Below are 17,163 nucleotides of genomic sequence, written 5' to 3'. Positions count from 1 at the left end.
TTTTAAGATAACTCTAGCGAATACATCTGGAACATGGCGGGTGGTGATGAAAGAGTACTGGAGCTCATCTGAGAGGCCTCTGAGGGTACGTCTGAAAAAAGTTCATGAGTTCACTGGTTCGTGCAACAGAGAACCTTGCTATCTGACCTGTCGACTGGAAGACTCCGGGGTTGCACTGGCAGTACCGCGAGGCAAACGCCTCCATCATACGGTCGATCTTCTGGGCTTCACCCGGCAAGCGGAAACTCCACAGGAACTGCCTACAACGGAGAGGTGCAAGTGTGCACACAATGTTAACTGTTGGTGATTAGTTCACACTTTTTTTCTGCATAACATTTGAGTTTATCACTCTTCTGACCGTAGTGCCTGGACGAGGTTTAGGTCTGCAAACTCGTGCAGCTCCACAAAAGCCTGAAGCACCTTGATGTTGAAGTCGTCCCTGGTGGAAAAAGTTAGAAGGAAAAACTCAATGTGAACCCAGAAGACGTGGTGGGGGAAAAAAAACACATGAAATCCATTAAAGCAATCTGAATTCCTTTTTCCACAGCATTCCTGTCATATTTGTGCTCTTATTCAGATGAGGCGCTGTGCAGGTCTGGAAGCAATTGAAACAGCTGGCCGATGCTGAGTGTCTCTCCACCCTGAGGAGGGGGGACGCTGCGTTTGACTTAAGAAAAACAGCTAAAGCACTAAAACCCACGCAGTCTCCTTTTTGTTTGGCCATTGGAGGGTTTTCGGAGGAAAAGTCAACAGCTGCTCTCAGACTGCGCTCACAGCTCCTCTGATCCTGTTTGTTATACACGGGGGCCTCTGATCCTGACCCTGTGTCGTCTCTGAATTGTGTATTGTTCAAAACAAACCAGGAATTTTTCAACTTTGTGGGGTTTTTCTGTGGAAAGGTTGAAAGTATTGGTTTACAAAAAGCTAACAGTAAACTTCCAATCGCAATAACATTTTTTAATTATTCTGAGGATGATGTGGGCTTTTTTCCTATTGCTTATTTGTACTATATTGTGCCCTATACTGTCGACTACGGCCAAATTAAACAAACCCTGTCCTATGAGAGTTACATATAAGGTTATTGCTGTACGCACATTTATTAAAAGAAAGCTGAATGCAGCCTGTTGTTTGTAAAGCTGCATATATACTACGTCTCAGTGAGATAACAGTACGACGGCATATTAGAGCCACATGGAGTCCAAATACCTATTGACAAACTGTGTTTATGCACTGAAAGAAACATCATTTTCTCATTATTGAAACCTATTCTGAAGTACAATTGCACAAGTTCATCTACACAAGGCGTCTTGTATCACGTGCACAAAGCAAGTAGTTTGGATTATTCGTATAAATTGGACTTTCCTTAATGTGGCCCGAATACTCCGTCGTATAACAGTGAGCGTGCTGTATGTGAAAAACTAAGTGCAGTGGAACAACATTAGATAGAGCTGCTAATCCTCTTTGTTATTTTTCTCCTCCCCGGCCCTCATCTCTTCTCCCTGTGTCCCTCTCCTGTTTTCCTCTCCTTGTCTTGCTCGCTGCTCAGCGTGTAATGATAGGTTCCTGTTCCTTACGTAAGCTTAATTAGCGATAATTACTGAGTGCGAACCCTCAGCCAGTGTTTAGTGTGATTTCCAGTGGGTAGGTGGCCTCTTTGATGATCCACCATGAATAAACCCTATTGTAAATGAATGGAGTCCCCAGAGTCTCCCCCTCCCCCATACTCCAGCCTCGTTCAGAGTGTGTGTGTGTGTCTCATTGATTCAACAACTGTAAGACTACATCTGTCTACTGATGCACAAGCAGCACCTGAACTCCTGTAAGGTAAGACAAACTGCCGATGATGTGATTTCCTGCATGTGTCAGACTGATCAGGACCTTTTTAAGATGCTGCGCAGCCTCTTCAGTGTTCAACATGAAAAAGTCGGAGCATCCACCTGATAACACGAAACTTTTGCAAGATAAGAGATTATTTGTCAAACATTCTTAATGCCAGCCAACAAAAATGAGATTTAATTTATCTTTTGGCAGTTCAAACAAAGCACTAAACTTGGCTGTTTCATTCACCACCTGCATATCCACTGTTACCTGAAAGTGACGCTGCCAGGTGCTCAGAGATCTCCTGTGTTTTAATTAGCTTCTTAGGGGGCAGATTTTTGTATTTATTTCTTGTTTCCAGGTACTTGGACATTGCAGACACAACAAGATTCGACTGGTGAACATACCGGTGATACAGTGAGTACACTGGTATTTTCCATTTACAACAGTTGCCAAACTTTTTAGACCATGCACCAAACAAAATTCTCCAAGTATTACTGCCGAATGTGGATACTCACATTTTTTTTTGTATAAAATGAAACTAACTAATTAAACCGTGCAAAATAACAGCACAAGGTTACTGTACATCTACATCTCTGGCTGGAAGGGGTGCCGCTCAGACTACTTTTCACAAAGTGTCAGGTTCATCGTTATCACTTGATTCTCGACTGTTTGTGTGGACCTAGTAGCAAAATTCAAAATTTCCCTCATCCGGTTGCTAAAATTCAAACTGAGGAGTCAAAATCCAGCTGGGTCAAGCTAACGTTAGTTCACCTACTCCATCTACTTATATTCAAATTATTAACCCCCAATCTTTACATTAGTGTAATGTGATGTATGTATGTAATACCTGTTGTCTGTAATAAAATTAAATGTCGATAATTTGGAGTGCAATTGTTGGTCCTTACTGCAAGGCTCTTGCGTACCATCAGAGGTACACGTACCACAGTTTGGGAAACACTGAGTTGGACTATTAATTGTGCTGCCAGCCTCAGATGTGGTTCTAGAGTCTTATTTTCTCTCTGACATTTTCCGTGTGACATTTCTAATGCTGCCTGCTCTTTGTTGTTCTACACTTCTCAAAGATCATCCGTCAATTACAGAGTGCAGCTCGTCACTGACGCCTTCATGACATTTTTTTTTGTCTATGAAATTGATATTTTCTTTAGTCATTGTCTTGGCCAGTATACACACATCAGCTGATGCTATCTTACTGCAGATATACTGGTAATAAAGTGCTCGAGGTTATGAGGGTCAGTGTTTAACTAAACCCCCTCTTGTAGTTCTTTTTTCCTGCCGTTTACCTCCGTCTCGTATATGATGTTTAACAGCCTCATCTCACCCTCAGATAACACCATCCATCTCACCGGTCTACCAGCTATTGGAGACCGTCGCTGTGTCACAGCGGCAGGACTTCTCTCTCTCTTCATTATCCAGCAGTCTGCTCTGAGACATGAGGAGGTGCACGGTGGTTTTATTTCCAGCTATAAGTCCTCATGGGCGGACTATGACAAGACACCCACGCTGCCTCAAAGATTGATGTTGGAGGGGAAGCGAGGGGGGGGGGGGGGGGAGGCAGTCAAATTGTCCCTCTTTAATCAGTAAATCCAGTCCATAATTTCCTTCTTTAATAACATGGGGGGGCGTAAATCTCATGTAAGGAGGACTTTCTCCCTCAGCCTGCTAGACGTCTCACCGCTCGCCTAAGTAGTCTCCGATGACGGTCTTGTTGAGACCCTCGCCTTTGTAGAGGAACTGGGCGATGTCTTCGGGAGTGTGCTGGAGAAGGTCATTCTCCAGCAGGAACTGGATTCCCTGGAGAGGAAGAGGAGTAAGATGAGCGGGGGGGGGACACAGGATGGCTGTTCATCTCAATCATAGAGGAATGATGGAAAATGGATCTCTCTTCACTCCAGCACCAGAAAATAGTTAATGTCAAGGCTGCTGAGACACTGGAGGATGTAGTGGTTTATGATGCATCATCATCAGGGTTTTACAGAACCAAGAAACAGAAACAAAACCTGCCTTTTTGGGGTCCATGTTGAATTTCTTCCTGCCCATGCCGATCTGTTTGTTTCTCTGGGATGTTTTACTGGACACAAACATGAAAGTGGACATTTAACAGGGAGACTTCCTTTATTTACCCTTAACAACGCTAGAAATAAATCATGCCAATCATGACATTATACTGAAGACTATATGTTATGTGCCACATTATGCACAAAGACAAACTCAACAACGGCAAAAAAAACACACGTCTAATGCAAGTGATTAAGTGTCAGACAAAGCAGACATGAACTGAATGACAAACAGCACACACTGCTGACACACAATGATGCATCGTGTCGTGCTACATTGACCGTCACTGTTTGTTTAATGCAGCTGATCTCCGTTACATGCTGTCATTATAGACTGATGCTGTTAACATCTTTTATTAACAGCAGATGTAATAATCTGTATAAACAGCCAGGTAGATGTGGTTAAAGTCACATCCTGTCCAGGTTTTTTTTAATTTATCTATCACCAGCCTGTGTCATTCAAAACAAAAACCTGCTTTGTAATCTATGTGTGTGACGTCTCTGACCAACCATGCAAATCCTAAAGCCACAAAGAGGAACTCAGTGAGTCAACATCAGAGCCACGTGGATGGTAAAAACCAAGATTACTGTTATTAATGGCTGCCGAGGTCACACAGGTCACGTTCTGTCTTTTTACAGAGGATTTTCTTCACTTAGGGAACAGACTACATTCTAGAAATTTATGTAATAAAAAAAACATTTGGTTTTGATTCTGCATAGCCGCTTTTATAATATTCATTGTTAATCCAAGCAAAAGGATTCATCCTATTCAAGTAGTAGATTTATTGATGGTAGTGTGCGAAAGGCTCCATAACAGCCTTTAGACCATCAAAGAGAAATTTAGGAGACATTATTGCCTAAATAATGGCAATAATGTCTCCTAAATTTCTCTTTGATGGTCTAAAGGCTGTTACGGATAACATAACATATATTATTATTATTTATTATAGCATATAATAAAATATAAAACTGATATATAAGGGAAGTGTTAAAAGTAAATAGGATGTGAAAACTAGACAAATAAAAAAGACATTGAATGTCAATGTGAAGTCTTGGCAAAGCTGACACAGATTAAAAGCAACAAGGGTATATTACACAAGGTACCACATATACAACATCAATATAAATAAAGCATCTTGACTTCATTGCCTTACCTTTCTCCAACACATGTCAGCTGCTCGATCTCCGTCATGACCTCTGCTATCTCAAACTTCAACCTCTGATGGAGAACAAAACAGACCACAGTTTAGTTAAAACAGGATAAAGCATGCGGCATGAAATGGGACTAAGAATGAACTGTATGTAGTGGATAGTTCATCACTTCTTTTATGGAGCAATTTGCCAGCGCAAAGATGCAGAGTCGGTCTATTTGCATGACTTGCAGCATGCAAATAGACCCCAATGCCCTGCAAAAGAAATAAACGGTCACAGATGAGGACTAAAAACTAAAGGGCTAAAGGACTAAAGATGAGAAATTGTAAGAAGTACATTATGACTTCTTTTTCTAATTTCACAATAAAATGATCTGCTATTAATATATACAGTATTTGACATCTATCAAACAATTACAAAGCATTACCAATAAACGGAGGCCATCCCAGCTACTGAGATGAAGCTCAATGTATGCAGTACATACTGTACAATGCATACGCTCATATGCGCGAACACACCTCAATATCGTCGAGCAGCTCTCTCTTCCTCCGTCGGATGTTTGACAGCTCATCCCTCTCCTCCAGGGACAGGTCCTCAGGAACTGAAACACACGATGGAGAAAACACAGCACACCTTAACTCTCATCTGTACACAGCTCACATCCCTGTTTCCATTCAGCTCGTACTGCATCCTGCACAACACATTAAAAAAAAAAGAAAAGATCAGAGTCACGTAATTGGATTGTAAATTGATGAGGAAAAACAGGAGAGAGCTCTAAATCTAATCTGGTACCTACAAAGTCCTAAAGATTCATCCTGCTCATACAGTGACGTGACAGGAGTGTGACTGCTGCTGCAAGTCTGCATCATCTTGTTCAGCTGGAACAGCAGATATCAACATCCTGCATGTTCGTCTTAATTAACTAGAGAAAGAGAGAAGGCGAGAGGTCTTAATTATTCCACTTGAAAGTGTTTTGCCCCTTCCCTCTTTCTCCGTTTGGCTCGGGGGGGAAATTCTATTAATAAAACCAATCCAGATTAAGTTTTCTTTCATTAAATGTGAATTTGGCGATTTAACACAGCCTACGACCCTGATTCCCCGGCCGTGCGTCTTTTACAGCTGTGGGCAAAAACCAGCAAGAAGGAGAGGATGACTCCCCCGTCTTTCTGTCTCAACCTTGTTTTTCAGTCTTCTGCCTCTCTTCTGATTTCTCCCTCTTTCATTTACTCCGATGCACACTTTACTTCTCGACGCTCCCCACACTGAGCGCCTGCTCAGCCTTGCTTCATTAAGCCAGCTTGGAGGCAGAAAACACATATCTCTCAACAGGAAAATGGCACATCTGATATCACAGGCAGCTTTGTGTCGACATGTTGCTGTAGGAAAAAAAACAACATCACTTGTTATTTCTCCTCACAGCGGGAATCTGCGCCAATTAAAGTAAAACAAGGTCACTGGGCTCAAGAGGAAGCATTCAATCCACTTTTAATCCGAGATCTTGTAAAAGAGTTGCGTTCAGGCCAGCCAAGTATTGTTACAGAAGGAGTTCACATTAACAGTGACACAAAAGGTGCTTCCTAACCTGGTTGTGTAATCCCGAGGCAGCATAATGAGGGTCAGGTATAAGAAAGAGACAGCTGAGGGATTGCCTTTGTGGGCCTTGTGTTTAATACATAGCAGAAGGGGACCTGAACGTACAACGACTGAGAGTATGAAAATGAAGATGTTAATTAGCGCTACCAACCTCCGGCTACCTCACAGCACTCATGCAATACAACTGTGAACACTGTGAATGGAGTTTAGCACCCAATTAGTGCTCTCAAAAAAGTTTCAAGGCTGTTTTACATGATTCTTTAATATTCTCTGAATTTTTGGCCCACATGCATCGAGAGCAGGGAGGAACCAGTGTCTGTCCATCTGTCCTGCAGGATAACTCAAACACAGCAACAATTAACATGGGGGTAAAGACGCCTTTTTGTACTGTGTTTTAAAAGTAAATAGCTTTAAGTTTTGTCTTCTTGTAGAGATAAGAGTTACTTTCCAAAATGTGGAACTATTCCTTTAAACTGACTGGGCAAAGGAGTGCATTAGCATTAAATGTCAAAATGTTTGACTCAGATGCAACCAGTCGCCTGCAGGATTCATGCATTTTTTTTTTTTTTTATCTGTCTCTCTAAAACTAAGGGATGACACATCTTAGTATAAATGGTGACACGTTTAGGAAGATTTTTTTTCTATGATAAATTCATGAACTGGTGTGAAAACCTTTTATTTTTCTGCGTTTTCTATGAATTGTCATTGCATTTATTTGCAAACATTAGCACGCTAAAGTAAGATGATAAACATTGCAAACACGACCTGCTAAACTGATATAAGCATTGATATAGTTGTTAGTGAGGCTGTGGACACTTCATCATTTCTATTTCAGCAGTAATGATAAAATATACACTGGTTCCAGCTTCTTAAATTGGAGTATTTGATGATTTTCTTTGTCTTCCATTATAGAGAAACCGAATACTTTTGGGTTTTGAACTGATGCTAATGCTAAACAATCAATCTTTTCCATTTTCTGACATTTTAAAGACCACATGATTTATCAAATCACAAAAAAAACAAAAAAACTGCAAGCAGTGATATGCGGCCCTCGCATGCTGCACGTCGGGGAGCCAACGGGTCGAGGCATACTTCGAAATATGAAAAAGGGTTAGGTATGTCGTCAAAAGCACAAAAGAAAGCCACACCATCATAGGCACAGTGGTGTAGTGGTTAGCACTAGTGCCGCTCAGTGTGAAGGTCATTGTTTCAAGGTCCACCTTGAGACATAAACATCCACCCCTGAAAAAGCCTTACGATTACATGTCATCAAAAAATGTTTAATACTTATAAATCAGACAAACATGCAATAAAGGCAGCACATTTTTGCAGTTGCTAGCGTTGTCATCTCACAATCAGGAAGTACTCGGTTCGATCAGGGGCTTGGGACTCTGTCTGTGGAGGATTGCATGTTCTTGCTTGGAGTGTGACTTTGGCACATTTATGACTAAATGCATTATTACACGCATGTCATTTGTTTTACATTATGGACGACATGCATAAGTTAGTCATCTATATTAAGGATGATATATTTGACTTTTAGGTTATTACTTATGCAAAAACATGCAAATTCCACATAAAACATCCCGGGCAGGTATCAAACCCCAGACCTTTAGACTGTGAGACGACAACGCTGAAAACTGCACCATCTCATAATCAGGAGCTTCTGGGTACGATAGGGGGCCTGGAACTTAGTGTGGGGGATTGCATGTTCTTGCTTGAATCTAATGTTTTACATTATGGAATACATGCATAAGGTAGTCATCCATATTATGGACAACAAACTTTACTTTTAGGTTATTAGTTTTGCAGGATCATGCAAATTCCACGTAGAACGTCTTAGGCTGGAATCGAACGCCGGGACCTTTAGACTGCGAGACAACAACGCTGACAGCTGCACCACTGTGCTGGCTCCCATAATGAAAGTCATATTTATAGAATGTCATCAGAAATGTGGAAAAAAAAAGGTCATATTTTGGACGACATGCTATAGTATGACGTTTTTGTGCTATTTCTGACGACATTCTATAAGTATGACTTTCGTTCATGTTATGGAAGCCAGTGGTGCAGCTGTCAGCGTTGTTGTCTCACAGTCTAAAGGTCCCTACCTTATGCATGTATTCCATAATGTAAAACGTTAGATTCAAGCAAGAACATGCAATCCTCCACACCAAGTTCCAGACCCCCTATCGAACCCAGAAGCTCCTGATTGTGACATGACAACGCTGGCTTGGAATTGCACCATTTTGTTCCCATTATTGCATGCTTGTTTTACTTATATGACTTATATAACTTTTAAACATGTTATGTAAGAGAGATCAACAGTGCAGTGGTTCACATTGTTGCCTTCCAGTCAGAAGGTTCCCGGTTCAAGACTCACCCTTGAAAGGGGGACATTAACATCTTAGATCAAAAGCCACATCAAGGGCAAGAATCAAAACTGGAACCTTCTGACTGGGAGGCAACAACGCTAACCACTACACCACTGTGCTGTCTTCCAAAAAATGTTTAAAAGTTATATAAGTCAGACAAACATGCAATTAAGGGAGCACAATTTTGCAGTTGCTAGCATTGTCATCTCACAATCAGGAAGTACTCGGTTCGATCAGGGGCTTGGGACTCTGTCTGTGGAGGATTGCATGTTCTTGCTTGGAGTGTGACTTTGTCACATTTACGACTACATGATGTTTGTTTTACATCATGGACTACATGCATAAGTTAGTCATCCATATTAAGGATGACATATTTTACTTTTATGTTATTATTTATGCAGGAACATGCAAATTCCACATAGAAAGTCCCAGGTGGTTATCAAACCCCGGACCTTTAGACTGTAAGATGACAACAATGACAAGTGCACCATTGTGTTGCCTGCCATAACTTGAACGGAAGTCATACTATAGCATGTCGTCCGAAATATGGGAAAAAAAAAGTCATACTATAGCATGTTGTCCAAATTATATATATATATATATATATATATATATATATATATATATATATATATATATATATATATATATATTTAAAAAAAGGCGACTAAATTCAAAATGGCGGATTTCAGGTTAAGTTTAGGTCTTCATGCCAAGAGACTTTTTTTTTTAGATGTAGGTATGATGATTTCGTGCAATTAGGTGAAACTAAGTGCCAGGGCTGCAGTTTAGGGGGCTCTAGTGAGACATTTGGTCACGCCCACTCGCAAACCCACTATAACACGTAAATTTTCGCCACAACTGAGGCAGATTCCAAGTTTCATGAGTTTTTGAGTATTTTAAAGCCACCAAAAAGGCGATTAAGCTTAAGGAACGAGAATAATAGGGAAGAAGAATTCTTTGAAGAACAAAAGGGCTTTTGCACCATTCGGTGCTCGGACTCTAATAATCAATAGATTAACCAATAAATGTAAAAAAAATGCAGCCATAATGTTAGGATCCTTTTGTCTTTTGAATAATTTGCCCTGAGGTGGATGGTGTTCAAGCAGCAGACAGCTCCACGCTATTCCATTAGCCTGAGGCGGTGCATTAGCTAATGGAGAAATCCAATGACTGCATCAATGTGCATGATTACAATCTTAATTCGTTACAAATCTAATGAAAAGCAGTGGATGCTCCCTTTAATAAAAGCCTTCCACCATTAATGGCCGAGCATTACCATTATCCTTCAATCCAGGTCTTTGTTACTGGATCTACTTTAATATGTGTCACATTGGATAGCAGAGGAGGCTATAAAGTCCCCTCTGCCCTTCCAGTGGGTATTCTTGTTTAGTGGTAGGTGACTGGTGGTCCACGAATTACATTATTAACACACTTCCCCCCCTCTTGACCCTCTGACTCACTCAGGAAATGAGTTCAGTGTCTTTAGCAAGCACAGAGGGACTGTGGCTGGTCACTACAATCGTATTGGCTCAAACCAAACACAGCCACGTTTGAATGATAATCTACTAAATCAATTACGCTGTAAATCACTGCTTCATAGTGGACGGTGGACTTTGTCAGATTGTACAAGAGTGGGGGGGGATGTTGTTGGTGGGACGTCGACTAAAACCTAGAAGATTTAAACTTCTGTGACCTCTGAGAGAAATCCATGACACGAGAGCTCAGAAATCCATGCGATCGAGTGAGCTGCATGAGGAGCCACAGGGTTTAAACTCCTACATGTGCGCCAGCATTTTCCCCCCTAAAAACAAAATCCCTCAAAATCTACTTTTAAGAGTAAATCCCCTGCTGCTCTTCACACCCAAAACTAACAACTGTCCCTGACCACCCACTGAATCCAGAGGCTTTAATGGCATTTCAACTAATGAAGGAAGGGAAGGCTTTGACAAACCTCCAGGCTACATTCACTTTCATGACTTCTACAATGTTTATTTTGGTCTCATATATGTTCAGGCCCTTTGTTGGAGTCGGCAGACACAGAGGGCAAAATTCCCAGACCTCCAGATGTGACTCAAGGACTTCTCTAAAACCTGTACAGCAAAGCACATGGAGCACTGAGGGAAAATCCCACGCTCACTTAACACTGGCTTTAGTCCCTGTTATCACTGACTCGCATGAGTGAGAGGAGATTTGCCCGGATCCACTGGCTTTAAACTAGCGACTTTAACCGTTGCAATGTCTGTTAAAGTGGATGAGCTTAAAAAAATAAAAATAAAACAATAAGTAATAACCCTGTTACCCAACTTGGCCCTGCAGCAGCTCGCCGCGTCAACATGCAAGGAAGTGGGAAAGATGCGGGGGTGAAACTTCCTCCTCGATCGAGACCCTAATCTGGAGCCCGCTGCCCCCAATCCCTCCAATTGAGGACAAAGACTTGCGCTGCATTACCACGCAGGTCATACGTAAAGACAGAAGTGTGGATGGAGCCGCACATGAGCGCGTACACACTGAGGCCAGCTGGCGTTAATCCCACACACTCGTCCACCCTGTCGCTCTTAAACCCCAATACGAGCCCATCAGAGCGGAAGTGTGACGTATCACAGCATATACACATATACGCAGATGTTCCCGATGACTCACCGCTGCCTGACTCTAACCTACTTTGCCCAACGCGACAGTTAGTGTGGCAGCAGGTAGTCTGGTGCAGCTATCTGTCGAGGTACTCTGGTACCGAGCCACGAAGCAGGAATGTCAGCAAAGTGAGATGAAGGAGGTCATGAGACGGAGGGTAAAAGGTCATTTACACAGGACACCAGCATGTGCATGAAACATGCTGTAACTGGTGTTTAACGAAGGAAACAGCAAAGAGAAAACTAGTGTTTTGTAGGATCTTGTGTTACCTTTCTTGACCGATTAATCTGCTGATTGTGTTTTTAATTGATCGGTTGGTTTTTGAATTATCACACATAAAAGGTGCTATCCAAGGTGATGTATTAAAATGACTTGTTTTGTTCAATCGACAGGCCAAAAGCCATAGATATTCAGTTTACTTTCACTTAAGTCTTAAATTACGTCTTAAATCTTCGTCATTTCTGCTTGAAAAATGACCTACATGATGGAGTGACAAAGAAAATATCTGCCTCTTAATTTTCTGTCAGTGTGCAAATTTATTTTGCTTTGCTCTGTTCTCCTGCTGCACACCAAATTATTTTATCGAGGAAATTCAGCCACATTCACACAGCACATTACATGAATTATGCATGAATCATACAGTACACCGTGCTGTAGCTTGTTCATAATTCAGTCCTGGCCTTTGCGTGAGAAGAGAGATTTTGGGAGCTAATGTGGCTCCCAGTTTTTAACTACCTCTGGGGTCACGAGCAGAAATCTGGGGCTCGGGGAGCTGAAGAGCCCTCGGACTGATTGCTCTGGTTAATCTGTAGTTTTGGGGAGGGACCTCCTGCTGTGGGTACATTTGTGTGTGTGTGTGTGTGTGGTTGCATAGGAGGTGGTCTGCACACCATGTCCTCCTCATATCGCACATCTGCTCAGCATCAAAACTATGTCAATATTTGATTCGATGAATGCCGGCCAGCAGGGTCCGAGGGGCTTCAGCGGGTCATATGCTGGTGGCCAAAGTAATCAGGTGATTTGATCGGCCTGAGAACAAATTACATGGATGCGGTTTCTTCTGTCATCTGGGCAGGATGAGAGGCTTTTACAAGATGAGCGCAATCCAAGGAGCTCCCTGCTCACTCTCTGCAACAGATCTCTGATGATCGTTCAGGTTTCAGACCGAATGCAGGGAGAAGGTGGAAAAGTGTCATAACATCTTTCACTTTTATTCTCTAACAGACCTAAAATACATAAACCTCCACAAAAAGGGTCTGAAAACTGGTGTTACATAGCTTTAACGCCTTTATACAATAAATACTTCACTTATACTATCTCTCTGTAATTAGACTGTGCCATATGTTATTGCTTGATACACGAAGGAAAACACTGATATGACAATAAATCCTGACAGGCGACATACATATTTGTGACAGATAATTTCCTGAAAGACACTTCTGTTGCTTCCTGTGGGTGTCGGGTGACTGACAAGTAGGATTAATATCTAACACTTCATCTGATATGAGCCTGCTCACCTCCATTATTGTGATAGATATCGAGCTCGGGAGCTCTTCCAAAATCTGTATTCAGTGCTTTTCATTCTGCACACAACAATGGATGAGGGCGACGTTTTCATATCTCCCCTGATTCTGACAGTGTGCAGACACCAGCAGGGACAGAGGGTCGACCTGGATGACTGGAGAGACTCGGCCTGCTCCGAGGTTCAGGATGTTCCTGTGATGGTTGTGTGCCTGCCTGCAAAAACACTGACTTTGTTGGACCACCCGGATCATATTCACAATAAGACCAGATCAACCTTTGAGAAACCACCCACATTGTTGAGGTAATTGGTCTGTCTTGGTATTGGCTCGAAGTTCACTACAGTTCTTATGCAGATGGATCACATTAAATACCAACATATCCCATGACCACCTGCTGCATCAAAGCCTTTCCACTAAAAACAGCTCCGTTCTCATCCAAGTCAAGTCAAAACAGAAATGAAAATATACATTCGAGCATTAAAAAAATGCAGGAAATGAAATAAGAAAGTGCCAGGACATATTATTAAACTTCAAATGCAGAGGTATATATGACTACATAACACCCTGTGTACGTTCAAACCCCTGCCAACACAGTGCTGATTAAGCCTTTCACCACCAAGTAAATCTCTGTGTACACAGTTTTTAACCATCTAAACCCCGACAGTTTCTGAGTGTTTCTTTGCTTCTGTTACATTTTTACTCACTGTGGACTCATTCTCACCAGCAGGTCCTGCAGCTCTGGAAACAGAACAGTCATGGAAAGAAGCAGGGAAAACTCAAAACTGCTTTTTGTGCAGTATAACGCAGTTATAATGTCATAAATCATAAAAAAAAAAAGAAAAAGAAAAAACCTACATTGAATTAATTTGATAATCTATTTTACAAAAATAACGCTCTGGAAGTGTTGCAAGCAATATGTTTTTAATCCATGTCTTATATAAGCACCAGGCAACTAGCAACCCAAGGCATGTAGAAGTGGTTGAAAACGATTTCTGCCTTTGCGAGTTTAGGTGAGAGCGAGCAGGGCGTTTTCCACTTTTGTTCAGCCAAGAAAAACACGTGGGCCCTGCTGCCCCCTTCGTCCCCTTCACTCCTACCTATATATTCAGCCGGACCCTGTTTTCTTTTTAACTCTCCTTCCACTGAAATTAGGTGTGAAGTAGTGGAACGCAGTACATCTCTGCTGCTGTCTGTCTGTGCTTCTCCGCAAACTCCCGCTCATTTAATTTGGCCTGCTTTTTGTCTCCCATCTGCTCTCAGTCTCGCACTTAAACAGCTTCCCCTCTTTACAGCTCCGAGCTATAACTCCAGGCAAAGCGCCCCCTTGTTTACAACAGCAGAAATGTTGCCTTACTAACAAACAGCTACAATGTCTTGTCTCCCACAGACACACACACACACACACACACACACACACACACACACACACACACACACACACACACAAACACAAACACAAACACAAACAAACACACATAGACACACACACACTACCATGGAGATGGGAACATGTTGGGAAGCCTCCACAGTCTCTCTTCTAATCAGGTCCATATGTAGTCTTCTCTCTCAACACTTAAACACTGCAATTTGTTACAAGCCCTGACTCAATCCCTGCACGTCTTACGTCGGCACCGTCTTTGTGTTTGCGTATTTGTCTTGTTACATGTGGTATAATGTGCTCTATGTTTAATCTTCTAATGTTGCACCACAAAACCCATAATCTTGGCAGTCAAAATGAATTTCTGTTCTTTCCAAATCTCCCCTTAAGCCTTTAAACAACACAACCAGCCTACTGGGTCAACCAATGAGATTGTAAAAAGCACATTTTAGCACATTTTTGGCATCTGTGTCAACACAAATAAGAGACATATTTGCTTAAACCAATGCAGACATTTATTTCAGACTACTGGGGTGCTGCAGGGCATTAGGACACTGTGAATTATATCTAGCTCCATGTTTGTTTTTTCACCAAAGGGGAAATTCTTCCTGCACCCAGGTGAACAAAACCGATGTAAAGTACTACTGTATGCACATAATAGCAAAGGCTTTTAAAAATATTAATGGCACTTATACAGTACTGGTGGGTTTTTATCAGTCAGTTTCAAAGAAATAGTTTGGGAACAGGAACCTTTACTTTCTAGATCATGATAATGGTGCTGCACCAGAAACAACGCATCACCATTTTTTCTTCAAGTGAGGAAGTAAAATGTTCACAGCTTTCTGATTGGGTTTAAATTAATTTACATATTTTAAAAGGTTGAAGATCTCTAAAGTTTATGTCATGCAAAACAAATGGAATATTGACATTTTAGGTGTAATGATGTATTCACGTTGTTAACTCAAAGCCTTGTTTTGATCTGCTACCGTTTGCCCTGTTAAAGTTACTGCATTACATGTTAATACAAACTTCATAGTTCCTGTATCTGTTTCAAATTAAAAGACCCCTGGCATTTCAGTGGACAAAACCCTTTATTTCTTAACAAGGCTTTTTATTTTTGAAACATTTGCAGGAAACTGTTGTGACTGAAATGAGAGAGTCACACTTTAGTAATTCAGAACAACCGTTAGGAAATATTGTTGACTCCAATAAATTAAAAGGATGGAAATGAACCTTGCTGACTCATGCATGTAAACTTGCCACCATATGAACAACCTCAGAAACAACTTTATTGTGTGCATGCTCATGCCTTTTTCTCTGTGGAGTCATGCTGTTTTAGTTTCCAGGCTTTACATGAAGCTAAGCTAAACTAACTATCCCCCTAGCTTTAGTTTCATGTTTTGCAAGGGTCATAGCAATCTTCTCATGTAAGTATTGGCAAAGCAAATATGTGTATTTCTGTGTATATCTTTTTTTTTTACATAACACATCTAGCTACAAATTTGAATGCCATCTATTTCCAAACCACAATATATGTTGGATGTTGGAACTTCAATTATTACCTAACCTATCGTTTTAGCTCAAATTCACACTACTTATGAGCATATTCAATGAAGCACAGCTACATGGTGATATTAGAAAGATAAAACATGCAGATGCAGAGACAAACAGATGTCGCAGCTCTGTGTCACCTCTGTCAAGGCATTCAGCACCAATCACTTACTTTAAGCCAGCCAACCTCCCAGGGCGAAAGACACCTACAGAGCAGCCACAGCTCGCCTCAAGTGGCTGCTGATGTCCTCCCACACAGTCACCTACAGCCACAACAAAGACCCGACACCCTAATCACACCAACTCTCCCTTCTTACCGGCTAATATCCCTCAGAACTGCACTGCTGCACGCCAAGAAATCAGTGTTGATTCAGGTTCTCTAAAAGCCAACTTATCTTCGGTTTCATGCCTGCTGGGGTGAAAATGATACAACAATAATTGCACACAGACAGATGTCAATTAAAAAGAATGTCGAGAAGAAAGGTTCTTTTTTTTCTTTTTTTTTTTTTTTAAATGGAGCTACTTCCTTACAAGAAAAGACCGACCCCAAAGACATTGTCTGTATTAGTGATTTTAAAAAGACACAGCCATGTGTGCACCATTAACAGGTCCTCACAGACAAAACAGTGGTGCTGCAGTCAGATACGATTTGTTATCTTAACACACACTCACACGTTCAGGCCAACGACTGCAAGAGAATTGAAGGAAAAGCCTTTTCCCATTCAACTTTTCCCACGGTCAGATAGAGAGAAGAGTGCTGATTGACACACTTGCATGTAGTGCGACACTAAAACAGGAAATATGGTCAAGAAAGCCTCACAGGACCCCATAAATAAACACTGTGCACATTTTTGTACCGATAAACACAAGACATGTTTTATAGAGGAAACTCTGTCATCACAGATTTCATTGAAGCTGTAAAAGAGGTGGAAAATTGGAAAAAATAAATTCTATTCATTTCAACATTTTAATACCCTTAAACGCCTGAAAACAGCTATTTACTCAGCTCACATTAATGCCTGACTGAAGCAACACAGAGCAGCAATAAAGACGAGAAAATACAA

General features: G+C 41.4%; 1 protein-coding gene across 1 annotated transcript in view; it reads right to left on the bottom strand.

Annotated features, from left to right (window-relative positions):
* LOC138202163 (cytohesin-3-like) overlaps positions 1-17,163 on the bottom strand; it is a 34,133-nt gene that overhangs the window by 12,637 nt on the left and 4,333 nt on the right. Inside the window, exons 2-7 of the mRNA XM_069155947.1 lie at positions 5,567-5,649; positions 5,051-5,115; positions 3,844-3,910; positions 3,515-3,633; positions 359-439; positions 148-260 (exon numbers count right to left, since the gene is read on the bottom strand). Of these exons, the coding sequence (XP_069012048.1) occupies positions 148-260; positions 359-439; positions 3,515-3,633; positions 3,844-3,910; positions 5,051-5,115; positions 5,567-5,649 (528 nt within the window). The remainder of the gene's footprint in view (positions 1-147; positions 261-358; positions 440-3,514; positions 3,634-3,843; positions 3,911-5,050; positions 5,116-5,566; positions 5,650-17,163) is intronic.

This window comes from Embiotoca jacksoni, unplaced genomic scaffold (genome assembly GCF_022577435.1).
Source record: "Embiotoca jacksoni isolate LCO1_2020_lvr unplaced genomic scaffold, fEmbJac1.0.p SCAF_20, whole genome shotgun sequence".
NCBI classification, from domain to species: Eukaryota; Metazoa; Chordata; class Actinopteri; family Embiotocidae; genus Embiotoca; species Embiotoca jacksoni.
This window is presented reverse-complemented; position numbering and strand designations above follow the sequence as displayed.